Source organism: Neopsephotus bourkii, unplaced genomic scaffold (assembly GCF_033783945.1).
Source record: "Neopsephotus bourkii isolate Nb327-2 ecotype Australia unplaced genomic scaffold, CSIRO-AGI_Nbou_v1 NB_1189, whole genome shotgun sequence".
Taxonomy (NCBI): Eukaryota; Metazoa; Chordata; class Aves; order Psittaciformes; family Psittacidae; genus Neopsephotus; species Neopsephotus bourkii.
The window spans coordinates 3,646,150-3,659,230 of NW_026901674.1; the positions used below are offsets into that span (position 1 = coordinate 3,646,150).

At 43.8% G+C, this 13,081-nt stretch overlaps 1 protein-coding gene across 2 annotated transcripts in view; it reads right to left on the bottom strand.

The window, feature by feature from the left end:
- Positions 1-13,081, bottom strand: part of GRK5 (G protein-coupled receptor kinase 5) — a 165,788-nt gene that overhangs the window by 88,109 nt on the left and 64,598 nt on the right. For both annotated transcript variants that reach the window (XM_061364208.1, XM_061364209.1), the window contains exon 2: positions 5,672-5,767. In XM_061364208.1, coding sequence (XP_061220192.1) covers positions 5,672-5,767 — 96 coding nt within the window. The remainder of the gene's footprint in view (positions 1-5,671; positions 5,768-13,081) is intronic.

Below are 13,081 nucleotides of genomic sequence, written 5' to 3' on the forward strand. Positions count from 1 at the left end.
TGGGATTCTGTAAAAAACTGAAATCTTGTTTTTTTTTCCCCGAGAAAACTGATGCTTACTACAAAAAAAAAGAAGAAAACCCAACCCTCAAAACCTCAAATTCAATTTTTAGCTAAACCCATGATACAAAGGTGCAGTATTCAGACTGATACTGTGAGACAATCACAGAGTTTATAACTAGTTGTGTTCCATTATTCACAGTGGAAGGCAAGCTAGCAACTCTTTCCTTTGATCTATTTGTTGGCTTCAGGATTACATTTCTAAACCTTGCTTTTTAATCACTGTAAGCATCAGAGCTGAAGAATTTGGTGGAGAGAAAATTGGCTGCTTCTTTGTGGTTTTTATCAGCTTGGGCTTTTGATGCCTTCTCTTTCCTGGTTTCAGTGCCTAAGCTTTACAGGTGATAGAAGCTTTATCAGTGATGCCACCTCACAGACTCAGGATCTGGGGTCTGCACATGCATTGTGTTTCTTTGCTATACATACATTCCCTGAGCAGATACACACCCCACAGTGAACATCACTATGCCATCTTGTCACTTGCTCTCACAGAGGCAGATTCCCTTGCGAGCAAGCCTGGAAACTCACACTTCCCAAGACCCCTCACCCCTGTGTTTATATCTTTGCAGTGCTGACAAACCTCTGAAGCCAAGGAACACAAGACCTGCTGGTGGGAATTCATGACACATGCCCCAGCACCATGGAGCAGAGCAGGGGTGCCCTCTAAATGAGATATCTGGGGGATAGTAGCAGTCTTTCTGCCACAGGATGGAGCTCAGTGCAGGCTGCAAAGCATTCCCAGGAAGCTGGATGAATACTTGAGCATCTTTCTCATGTCCATATTAGTGCTTCTTGATTGTTACCAGTGCCCATGCTGGTGGCTCAAAAACCTCATTTAGGTGGGTCTGAATCCCATTGCAGAGCCTGCACTATCAATATGCTTCCAGGTAGATGAAGTGTAAAGCGAGTGAAATAAAATCATATAGGTGAAGGTCTTGATCATGTCTGAAGAAGTACAACACAAAACAGAGGAAAAGGGGCCAGCTTTTGTAAAAAAGCGAGCATGTGAACTCTGTGGCTTCAATTCTGTCCCACTTACTCTGTTCACCACCTCTACAAAGAGTTTCTCAAGAAGAAGTGTATTTTTAACATCGCTGAAAAGCATTTGGAAGTTCAAGCTCCTTCTGCCCTTGATAAATGGGACGCAAATGTCACTTAAGAGGTTAAACAGCACAGGGAGGGGTTTTGATTTTCTCTTTTTAAACCAACCGTGGCCAAATCTGTATTAATGGGGCTGATATTTCTGACTGTGATGTCTCAGTGAATATGATTTATATGGTTTAGCGTGAGGTGTCCCTGCCCATGGCAGGGGGTTGCAACTAGACAATCTTAAGGTCCTTTCCAACCCTAACTATTCTGTGATTCTATAACATAAATGTTTAACAAGGGAAATCATCAGAGTTCTCCCTTCTACATAAGCACAATGCACAACCAGCAACTGCTTTACTGAAGGAGTTAAAGTTTTCTGCAATAATGCAACAAACCACTCTATGCAACAAACAGCAGCCACATTCTGTGGCAGTTTCCCCACAACCTTCAGTTTAGGAGGGGGGGGAAAGTCTTGATTTATTATATAGCAGTTGGACAGTTGCGAAAGAAAATTTGCCAAAGATCAGAATAATCGACTCTTTCACCCAAGCAGGTTTTTTATGGAAGAAAAAAGCACAGAATGGGTCTCAGCAAAATAAATAAAAATTCCACGCTTTTAACCAACAGAACCGTTTGCGTCATTCAGAAATATTTACAGACATCCAGAATCTTTTATCATCAAAAAGACACTCTGCCCTTTAAAATTACAACTTCTTCTCAGATTCGTGTTTACTGATGGCCTTTAAACTAGTGGGTATCCCTAACCTGTGGCATCTCTTCATGCAGCGTTTGTCAAATGTAGGAATTTTTAAAGCTGTGCCTTACTATATTTTCCCTTCCCTTGAAGCATCTCTCTTGCTAAGGCATAATCTGTGGATTTTAGTGATAGCAGAACACCGTCTACTAGCAGCATTCATCTCATGAGTTATTGTCACTTGTGTCTCAAACACCAATCTTCACCAATTGAGACGGTCACTAATGCCAGTATTATCCTGGAAAGGGCTAGATGGTTTAATACAATTAAGTGCAGCCAGAAGGGTTGGAGCTAGATGATCTTAAGGTCCTTTCCAACCCCAACCATTCTATGATTCAATGAAATACAGCTGGGAAGAGGGCTACAAATAGAAATGTGTATTAGGCATTCATAATATACAAGTATACATAGAGAAGCTTCCCTCAGAGCCCTGTAAAGGTATTAGTGCAGCATCCCAGTCCCACTTGCCTATTTAATTATGATTAGCACACAATGACAGCCACTGAACTCCCCTGCAAACGGCGTTGTGTACTTTGGACAAAAAAGAAAGGAGAAAAGAAGTTGCTTTCAAGTGCAATCCAACAAAACAGCTCTTTGGCTAAATAGTGCTTTTAATAAAGACATTTCCAGAGTTTGTTTATTTATCAAAAACCAGTGTTTCTCTCGGGTGTTTTGATTTATTTTTTTCATTTCTATGCACAAGAAGGAAGGGAAAAAAGGGCTTTACTAAGCACGGCTTTCAGTAAGACACCAGATGATGGATAGTCAAACACAGAGTCTCCTGTAAACACAGAGGGAACCAAAAGGTATGAACTGACTCATAATTGTGTCAACACAGGTCGCAGACCCTTGGTTTATTTCAGCCTTCCTGTTTTTCACAGATTTCTTTTCACACTACACTATTTTTTTTAAGACACAGACTCTTTTCAGTACACCTTAGTGGGGTGTAAAAGCACACACATTTTTACACCAAAATGTGGGCATCTACACACACATGTAGACTGTATTGCCACAATTACAACAGCAGCATTTTCCAGCCATGGCTTATGGCTGCATTAAACTAAGCCGTACCTTTCTTTGCAGCAGTCAGATCAAAAGGTCCATCCCACCCCATCCCATCCCATCCCTGCCTCCAGTTTTTTCCACAGAGGCTCTTGGGAAGCATCAAGAAAAGAGGAGTATGACAAAACCTCAACAGCCTCTTCCTCCAGTCCATGCAACCCTCTAAGACTTGGTGTGATTTCTTACTTAACCAAAGTGGCAAGACTGTGTCTGACCAAAAGTGCTGGGAGGAGGACACATGGCAAAGAGGTCTGTGATGCGCAGAACCTACTGGTATTTGTCTCGATCTCTAAACACACTGAATGGAGTCTGTAGCTTTTTCACTGGATAAAGTTGTTCTTTGCCCAGAGGAGCTGTGGCTGCCCCATCCCTGGCAGTGTTCAAGGCCAGGTTGGACACAGGGGCTTGGAGCAAGCTGCTCCAGTGGAAGGTGTCCCTGCCCATGGCAGGGGTTGGAACTGGAGGAGCTTTAAGGTCCCTTCCAACCCAAACCAGTCTGGGATTCTATGGTTCTCTGCTGGTTGCCTATTTCCCTAAAGATTGGAGGAAAAAAAACCCTCTCTGGGGTCTCTATTTCATTATTAGATTCAACTGGCACTGACCAGTGGCTTAAAAACTTTTTAGGGTAGGGACTGATGGGCAGACACACCAAGCAGTTCAACTCATGGTTCAAGAAAGATGCTTCAGTATATTCCCTCACCAAATCACCCGTAGTCCTGAGATCCTTCTAAAGGACTTGCAGAAAATAACAAATGAAGATGGGTTAAAGCCAAGGGAGTTGTTCTTCCTTGACAGAGACAGTAAAAGAAGTGGTTTCAGGCCAGAAAGCAATGACCAGTACTTGTTCCTGGATGACCATGAGCCACACAGAGTCCAGTGCAATGGATCTGCATGTACAACAGATCCGTCCTGAGCACCTCGGGTCAACCACACACATGCAACCAACTTAATGCCATAGACCCGGTGCATCTGGTTCTTCCAAGATGAGTCAGATGAGCAAGGAGTTGTTTAGAAACAGCAACTCTTTGTCTGGGATGTTTCAGCCTTAGCTAGATTAACTGAGAAACGGCAGAGGCAGAAAGGCCAGATGAGGTTCCTCAGGCTGAGCAGTGCCTCATTCCATGCAGAATCACATCCAGCTCAGCAGGAAAACTACTCAATAAAAATCAGTCACACAACAAGGATTTGGACCTGATTTCCCAGTGTGAGCAAGTCAGTTGCTAAAATTCGCAGCCAACAGGTAATCCTTGCAATGAAGCCAAATCCGGGAGCATCAGAAGGGCTCTGTTACTTCACCATTTTGCTCACAAAAAGAAATGCAAAACAAATTACATCGAGGACAAAGCTGACACTGAAAACAAACCCAGAAACAGCATTTCAGAAACAGAAATCACTGCCAGACTTAATTTTTCAAAGACTACTCATTTAGGATATTATACCCTTGCAAAGAGCCAAGTGTTTCATCTGGTGCTGTTGTCCCCTGTAAGAACCAAGGTTGATGGAACAACAGAGAGAATTCCCTAAGCAAATTACAATATATTAAGTCAAATCTGCTTCCAGCAGGTTCTGTACCTTCAGAACTCATGCCAGGGTTTGTGTGTTGTTGAACGGCTATAAACTGGAAAAACCTCTGCTCCTGCCTCATTTCTTTACCTTTTAGCTCTACAGCAGTAGACAAGGGAAGCAAAATTGACTGAAGGAGACCATGAAAAGAGCTTCAAAACGTTCCACATATTTTCCCTGCATAAACACACCATGAATTTCAAATGTAAACCGTGCCAGGGCACTGTCACTCAGACCCCAGGCGCTCACTCAAGTTAGACAAATTATGCTGCCTGTTATCTCAGTTGTTACGGTTTCTTGCCTTTCATTCATTCATTCACTGCCAGTGGCTGGAGCCTCAGTTGCTGAAGTCAACCTCTGGGAACACTGGGTTACCCAGTGGAGGATGCTCAAGGAGATAGCTGCTAGCCTTGTTTGCCAAGGCAGCAGTCAACAGAATGCTGAAATTTGGCAGGCATGAGCAGGAAAAATGCTGTGTTACGGAAATGGCCACTGCAAGCTTCCTTCCAAATCTGCAGAGTTTGGCTCACATTGATGAAATAAGTTAATAAATTTTCTTATATGTCGTATAAAAAAATACATAAAGTTGTGTTGTGGTTGTGGCTGGAATAGAGGATGGCACGGCTGAGCAAACCTGTCTGGCAGAGAGCAATGTCTGTTGCTTCTAATACATCCAGACTGAAATTAGCAATAACTTTCAACTACATCATCAATCTCTCTGCTTTCATCAAGTCTCAATTCCTCCCTGATAATTTACTACAAGAGAACGCAGGATGTGATGGGGGGATTTGTTTCTTAATGCCCCTTTACAGCCACATCAGTTCTGGTAGGTATCGAGTCAAAGCACCTGCCCCATAGGCAGGTATCATCTAAATGTAAAGTCTCTTTGGCTTGTAGATCCTGTGCATGCAATGAAAAGGGTCTCCAAGCCTCGCAAGTGGATTTTACCCATCTCTCCTGCCTGATGCACAGTGACTTGCTAGGAACCAGAAATACTGAGTTTGCACGGCAGCATCGTGGGATGTACATGCATTCCATGCCCATTTCTCAACTGATTCCATTTAGTGATGAGCACCCTTAATGACGTTCTGCTGATAGCATGTTTTATTTATGCAGTACTTCCAAATAAGGGAAAAGCTCTTACCTATTGTTCTTCGGAGATCTTCACACTGGCTAATGTGAGGGAATTTCAAGATTTCCTTCCACTTTTTGCTTTTGCCTTTGCGTTTCCCTCCACCCCCTGCAGAGAAAGAAACAGCAGATTAGATTGCTTTGGGTGCACAGCCCCATCCACAGTTTACCAGCCCAGTCACAGTTCTTATGGATATCATTAATAATTGAAGCTGAAACACTGTGTGTAGATACATGGATCACATCTGATCTTGCCTTGGCTACAAGAGACTGAGGAGACAGTATTTGGCAGATCAGATTGCTAAAAGTTGGGAGTTCAGGCTTGTGGCCCTCCAGGTCCACTTCAGATGACAGTGCTGAACTAAGCTGCATGAGCATCATCTCTGCCCCAACTGACAGCCATTTCACACGAGTCAAATCATCTTGTGAAATTACAGCTCGCATCTTTTCAATCAGGATCTCTCCCTTCTGGTTTTGGGATGAGTCCCTGTCCCATCCCAAAAGAAGTGCTGGAAACTAGATCAAAATTCAATTCTCACCAACCTAGCCTCACATTACACATACTGCCAGCATGGCATTACTGCTGGTGCTGCACACTGGTCACTGCTGCTTCCACAGGAGAACAACAGTGGGATAAAATCAATAGAATATCCTCATCAGAAGAAGATCTCTCTTTGGTTCTTTTCTCCCTTTCTTGTCTTCCCTGACAACTGGACTGTCCTCAAGGGAATGACCTAGCCAGCTTCCCACAGCTCTAGCTGAAGAAGGTCCAAGACCCTCAACCTTTCCATGCTGATGAATTCCTCTCAACCACGTCCCTTCATAAGCACCTTGCTGCTTGCATCACTGGCATCTATGGGTGCTACATCTGAGCTTGCAAGGGGGATGCCTGCTGCATGGGCTCTGAGTTGGCATTTCCAGCATATCTCACTCCTTGCAGGGATCACCAGGTGACACACTGCCTGCAGGGTTAAGCTTCCTCAGAACAAGCAAGCCTAATGCAGGCTGACATGCTGTGTGTGCTCTTCCCTGTTGTCTGCTAGATGGGCACTCGGACCTGAAGCAGCTCAGCCCAAGAGGACATTTTTACGCTTTTATTGTCTTTTTTGTTTTACCGTCATCAGGCATTTTTTACCCCAGTCTCACCCAGGTTTCTCTTTTATGCCCTCACATTCTTTACGCTGCCACATCAGCATTACCACAGAGGGCAGGAGGTGTGGTGTGATCCTGGGGGCTCCGTTCCCATCTCAGTTTCATGCCTGTCCTGCTTAGACAGGCTGTGCAGCCACCAGAGAAGGAGCATCCCTGTGGACATGGAAGCCCAGATGCAGACTGAGATTCTCTGACTCGCTGTATTTACTGCAGTTCAGTCCCTGCACACAAAATGTGATTCACTGGAGTCTGTTTTACATGCACTGGCACGTCGAGTGACTAATTCAGAGCTGAGTTAATTCTGTAGAGGGGCTGGTAGAGTCACAACTGCAGATTGAGGGTGTGCGTTGGGTACTACTTGATATTGCAGGCTAAATTAGGAGAGCACTGACTCAAAAGGTAGCAGACCATTACAGAGAAAACATGAGCCTGGATAAAGAATGTGAAGTATTTCTCTCTGTGGGGCGTTGCTGCTCACACAGCGTAACCTCTGGTGCAGGAGTGCTCCTTCTGCATCTCACCTTTTATTCCTTTGCTTTTAGTGGCCAATGGTTTTGCCATTGCAGAGCTTGCCTTGAATTAAAGTCCTTACTGACAAGATCTTACCGTATGCCTACATTATGCAATGTGGAGCAGAGATGTTTGCAGTAGCCATAAAGGAACTAACTTGTTTAGACTACCAGGTGCACAGTTATACTACCCTTTCCCAGAACTGGTCTGCAGCAAAGCACAGAGACCTGTGAAGCTGTGACTGTCTCCACACTAGGCAGTATCATGCAACACAGATGGACCCTTTGGGTCTCTATGTATAGATACTCTGCTTCAATCTCCACTCTTCAGTGCATCCCAAACACTGCAGCTAAAGTAATTTCCTCTCGCATCCCTCTAGCCCCTGTATCAGGCTGTCTCGGTCTCATCCAGCATACGATGCCTAGTCTTGCATGCTGAAGGTCTTAGGTATACCACAAGGTGCATTTTGTGGGCTGGCTGAGCACTGTGATCATCTGTTCACCAACTCCCAAAGGATTCAGCAACCCAAAGGGTCCTCAATTGGCTTTCATCACCCTGAAAGCGTGCTCCATCAATCCTGCACAACTGCTCCTGTCTGCCACCTCCACTTGCCTCTCCTTCTCTTCCAGTGGCACCTTCCTTTGTGCTCCAGCCCTCATGCCTCATCACACCATGCCGACACTTCTCTGCACCCTCCCTTCACAAACTCCTCTGGGGAAGGATCCTTCCTCCTGGAATTCTCACTCCTCTTCACCAGTCACTCTCCTTGGCTGCATTTTCTTCCCTCAACTATTGCTTCATGTTTTTCCTCACGCTGATTTGTCTTGTAAACTTTGAGGAGTTCTGCGTCTTGATGTCAATCCGCCACGGGAATTAGATGAATTAAGCATGTATTTGTTAGCACTGGGAGAGGGATGGGAAGGAAGAAGAGAACAAGGAGGGAAGGAAGCTGCTGGGCAGGTGTCAGAGCAGGATTATCCCCCTTTGACAGCCTCAGGATTTGAAGGTAGATTTCTGGATCCCTTCCTCAGGCTGCCAGCTCCCAGTGCAACTCATTCCACTTCCATGTACAAACACTTCCCTCTCCCACTGCAGAGACCCACTCTGCTCTTGCCAAAGAGCAAACAGACTATGATGCTGTAAGGGGGCAGGCAGGGGGTCTCTGGTTAAGGTATGAGCACGCATGGAGGCAGCACATGAAGCTGCTTGGGCAGTGCTTCTTGCTAGAACAGTGCTTCCAATCATTTCTGGACACAGGAGGCAGTGTAAGCCAGATAAAAGCATCCTTTAGGGCTCACCTGCTCAACACTGGTACATCTTCACCCAGTGAAGGTCTTCCCTCTGGGCCGAAGCACCAGAGATTTCAGAGCACACCCACTTCTCCTGCCACCTTTACAGAAGCCCTCACAAAATGGTTGCATCTTCAGCAGCATCAGGCTGTGCAGAGCATTGCAAAACAGCCCTTTGCTCTAAATGGCTGCTCTGAGGTTTGTGCAGTGACAAAATGATTCTGCTCAGTTGGTAAAACCCATCCGATGTAAAACACTTATTGACATATTTACATCGGGTGATGTATTTCCGACTTTAAATTTCCATCAAAAGTGGAGGAGGGCTCTGCAGTGCCCTGTTACAACCATGAGCGATACAGCCAGCGTGTTCTCTCCTCTTTTGTGGCCACCCTCCAAAAATAAGCAGCCTTGCCTGATGAATCATTTGCTCTTAGCTGAGCGTGAAGTAGCGTTACTGTTTTGCCTGTGACGTCTTTATGTTAAAGATTCTGATCAAGTGCTTTAATCGACCTGACCTTTCCGCTCTCAGCTTCTCTTGTGGAGCCAGCAGTGTTTGCTGGTTCCAAACGTTAATTCTAGGGGGTTTGAAGGACATAATGCAGCAAGACAGCTGAGACAGGATAAATTGTCTAGAAGAGCTGAAAGCTAAAGGGGAAGGTTTCTCTGAATAGGTCAGTAATTGTGCAGGTTGCAAAGGGAAGCTTTTCACACATTGCCTTGATTGCGCTGTCTATTCTGGACAAAAGGATTTGCAATCTTCAAGGCAGCTTCTCAGGGCAAGGCTTGACAGATGTGCCATGTTGAGATGTGGGTTCCACCAGTGTGGTGTTGGGGGGTCTGACTGCTTTAAAGTCTTGGTTTGCTGATGATGGCACAAGGTGAGCTCCCAGCAACAGCATGAAATCTCAGCTCCACTCCCTTGCGTGCACTTAACTCAGCATTTATGAACAGGATTGAAGCTAATTCTCTGACATGTCAACCAGTCCTACAGGAAACAAAAGCATTTGCTTTACATCCTACCTACTGAAAAATACATGGCGTTCATCACAGCATCTTGTGATGCTGGATGGCAAATCCAGCTCTGATCTCTGCTTGTAAAGACAGAGACATTACCAGAGGCACACATGTAAAACATTTGCAAGCAGAACCTACCCTTAGCCTAAAGTGCCTACTTTTTTTGCTTCCGTTATGCAAGATATGCTTACTCTATTAACACCAAGAAGAGGTAGAAGAATACCTTCACATCAATAAGCCAGTGAGATATTAAGTGGCTTGTCCAAAATGACCTGATAACTTGGAGACAGAACAAGGAACTGAAGCCAAGGCCTTCAGCCTGCTAATCCTGCTAACAACAGGATCAAGCCATGCACCAGCTCAGTTGATTAAAGGTATTCCATAGCAAAGAGATAAACATAATGATGGATGAATTAATTCCAGCATCATGACTGTAGAATGTTCCATTTGTGCCTCGTGCTGCCATCCAAGATGGCTTTTAAGTATGGTTCAGCTGGCTTCATACTTTTGCTCTCTTCTTGACTAAGCTGATAACCCTGCATCAGACCCCATGCAGTCAGGCCTGGCTAAGCCAAGATGGCCAAACATTTCATTGCCTTCAACTGTATTACCTGCAATCTCATTAATCCACAATTTAGGTAAACTGCCTACAGATCACTGAAGGATGACTACAGTTTGTATCTTCCATTTCACAACAGTGGCCAGGCTCTTACCCAAGTCCTTCCCAACAGTACAAAGCTATGTACATTCTGATTGCAAGGCCTTGATTACATATGAAAGCAGTGAAGCAGACTCCAAAAAAAACATATTAGTAGTCCCAAAATCAACATTATTCCACTCAAAAGAAGTTTACGTTTCTTCACTTTCTCTTGCCAGCCTTCCTTTGCTCACTCTGCCATCAAAGTTCATGTAGCTACATGGGATATATAACATTGCCATATTAAACAAATGGTCTGTCTAGCACAGGACAGGCCTCAGGCAGCTTCAGAGGAAGATCTTAGAAAGCTGTTTCTACAGTATTTGGAAAGCAGGAACTTTCTTCCATACCCTATCCATTAGATACGGGTGACTAAACATGAAAGTACATTGCTTCCAAAATTCCTTCTTTTTCAGAAGCTATGCTACTTAAATTCAGGCTGTTCTTATGCTCCCGGTAAATGCCCTGGACTATTGAATGCCCTTTTGCCTCATGTGGGTGTGAGTCCCAGAGATTAACCATGTATTTGTGAAGAAAAAGAATACCAGTTTTAAACTGCTTAAACTTTCCTAGCGTTAAACTTAGTTAAACTTTCCTAGCGAGACTGCATGAATGCAACTTATCAGCCCACCACTTTTCCTTAAGGATTTTTCATATCTAACACATTGAGCCTCTACAGCAAACAGATGCACCCTTCTTAGACCTGCCTTCACGTAGAAGTTCACCTAGGTTCACCATTCTTCTTTCGTATTAGTCCAGCTGTACTAGCAAATAAAGATGGTCTCTTTGCAAAGAGTGAAAGACACTGCTTGCTCTCTGCCCTTCACCCTGCCCTGATCATCTGGGAAAGCATAAAAACCCCCACAGGAACCCTGTTTTACCCTTACAAGATACTAGGTGATACTCCTGACTAACTTAAAACAATCACAAGACCTTCAGGAACCTCTTTATGAATCCCTTTCTACGTCACCCCAAGGGAAAGGAGGAGTATCAGGGATGGGTTTTCAAAGGCTGGCAGGTGTCCACCATCCACTGGGACACAATGCCTCTGCAAATAAGTTTTTAGAGGCTCTTTTTTCCTAAGGTACAACAAAATGCCCAAACATGCCCTCAAAAGAGAACCATGTTACGTATCTCCTCTTATCGATGTTAATCTGCCTTTATCTCTTGCAGCCTTTTTTGATGAACATAACTCTCTGAACAGTCACAGACTGTGATAATGGTTTTGTGCCCATCTTCCCTGCTGTCACAGCATGTTTGCACATAACTCATCTGCATGCGTCTACAAATACATAATCCTGACAATCGCTGTGTAAAACATCCCATTGCTTTTTGGAAATGAACAGCAGACATATTTCACATTCAAGCCCTCAAAACCACAGAGATGGGAATTTCATAAGCAAAAATGCAAGCTTCTTCCCAACAGAGGCAGGCTGGTTAGGTTATTAGAGGACCAGAGGGCAAAACATTTTGTATACAAGTGGCATCGAAAGTCCATCAGGTTTACAGAAGCCAGTGTTCACAGACAAACATTTATTGCAGGGATATCTACCTATTATTTAAACAAGAAGTCAAGTAGTACTGTAGGTTCTGATAGATGGATGAAACATGACTTTAATAACACATTTTATATGGTATTAATAATGTGATGTTAATAATAGACTTTAATGACATCCAGTGCCCTGAAGGGACAGGAAGCCAAGAGAATAGTCTTTGAAAACTGATCCTCAGGGCTTGACTATCATATGTCAAGGCATTTTGGTACTACTCTAGGAATATAAAGAAGTCTTTACATAACCTACCTTTATGACTAGTGAGAACACACTGAAAGGACCTTAACTATACTGAAAAACCTTTGAGTTTTAGTGTTTGTCTTCAGTGGGCATCCCAGATTGTAGCACTCTCCATCCACATCTGCCTACATCCTCCATTGGGTATTTTAAGGGAAATTTGAGACTATTTCAACAAGTTGTCTTTGAGCTTTCTGGGCCAGTTCATATACGATGGGCCACATACACGTGGTAACAGGGAGCTGTTTGGTGACCTGATTTCTCTGGATACAGTTTAGTTTTCCCCTGTGTAAGCACCTTTAGTCTGTGTATTATGGCATCTTTCTCTTTTATGCCTTGTATTTTAGCTGTATTGTGTTTATCTGCAGCTGATGAATGAGGAAAAGGAGATCATCAGCTTTTATGCCACAAAAATAATGCAGAAGACAGAACATATACTGAAGATTTACGATCTTAAAAATCCACAAACAGTAAATCTTATAAAAATAAAAACACATCATCTAAAATAGTAAATTTAAGCAGACTCCAAAATTTTAACTTCATGTTCTTGACCTCAAGGTAACCTAGGCTACTGGCACAAATCCAGGCAGCTTAGTTGTGTTTGGAATGCTTTAGCATGCATTGGGTGGCTGTAAGATGAACTGAGTCGATGGCTTCAAACTGGAAGATGCCTGGATCGTATGCAACATTGGAGTTGCCAACAAGAGCAGAAGAGACAATGCAACAAGCTCCTTTGGAAGCTGCTTCTGGACCTGTAAGGTCTCTTGCAGGAGCATGCAGAGGCTATGATGTCTGAACCTGGGGAGTATTGAGATTTTATCCATCAGTGGTGTAGGTAACAGAAAACATTTGTTTGTAACACTTCATTATCAGTGATTGTTATGAGAGATGAACCTTTTGAACAGAGCTGTTGAGAATCAAGGTCATCGCTCTGCTACAAATGCTAAATCTCTCAGTAGAGTTTTCCTTCA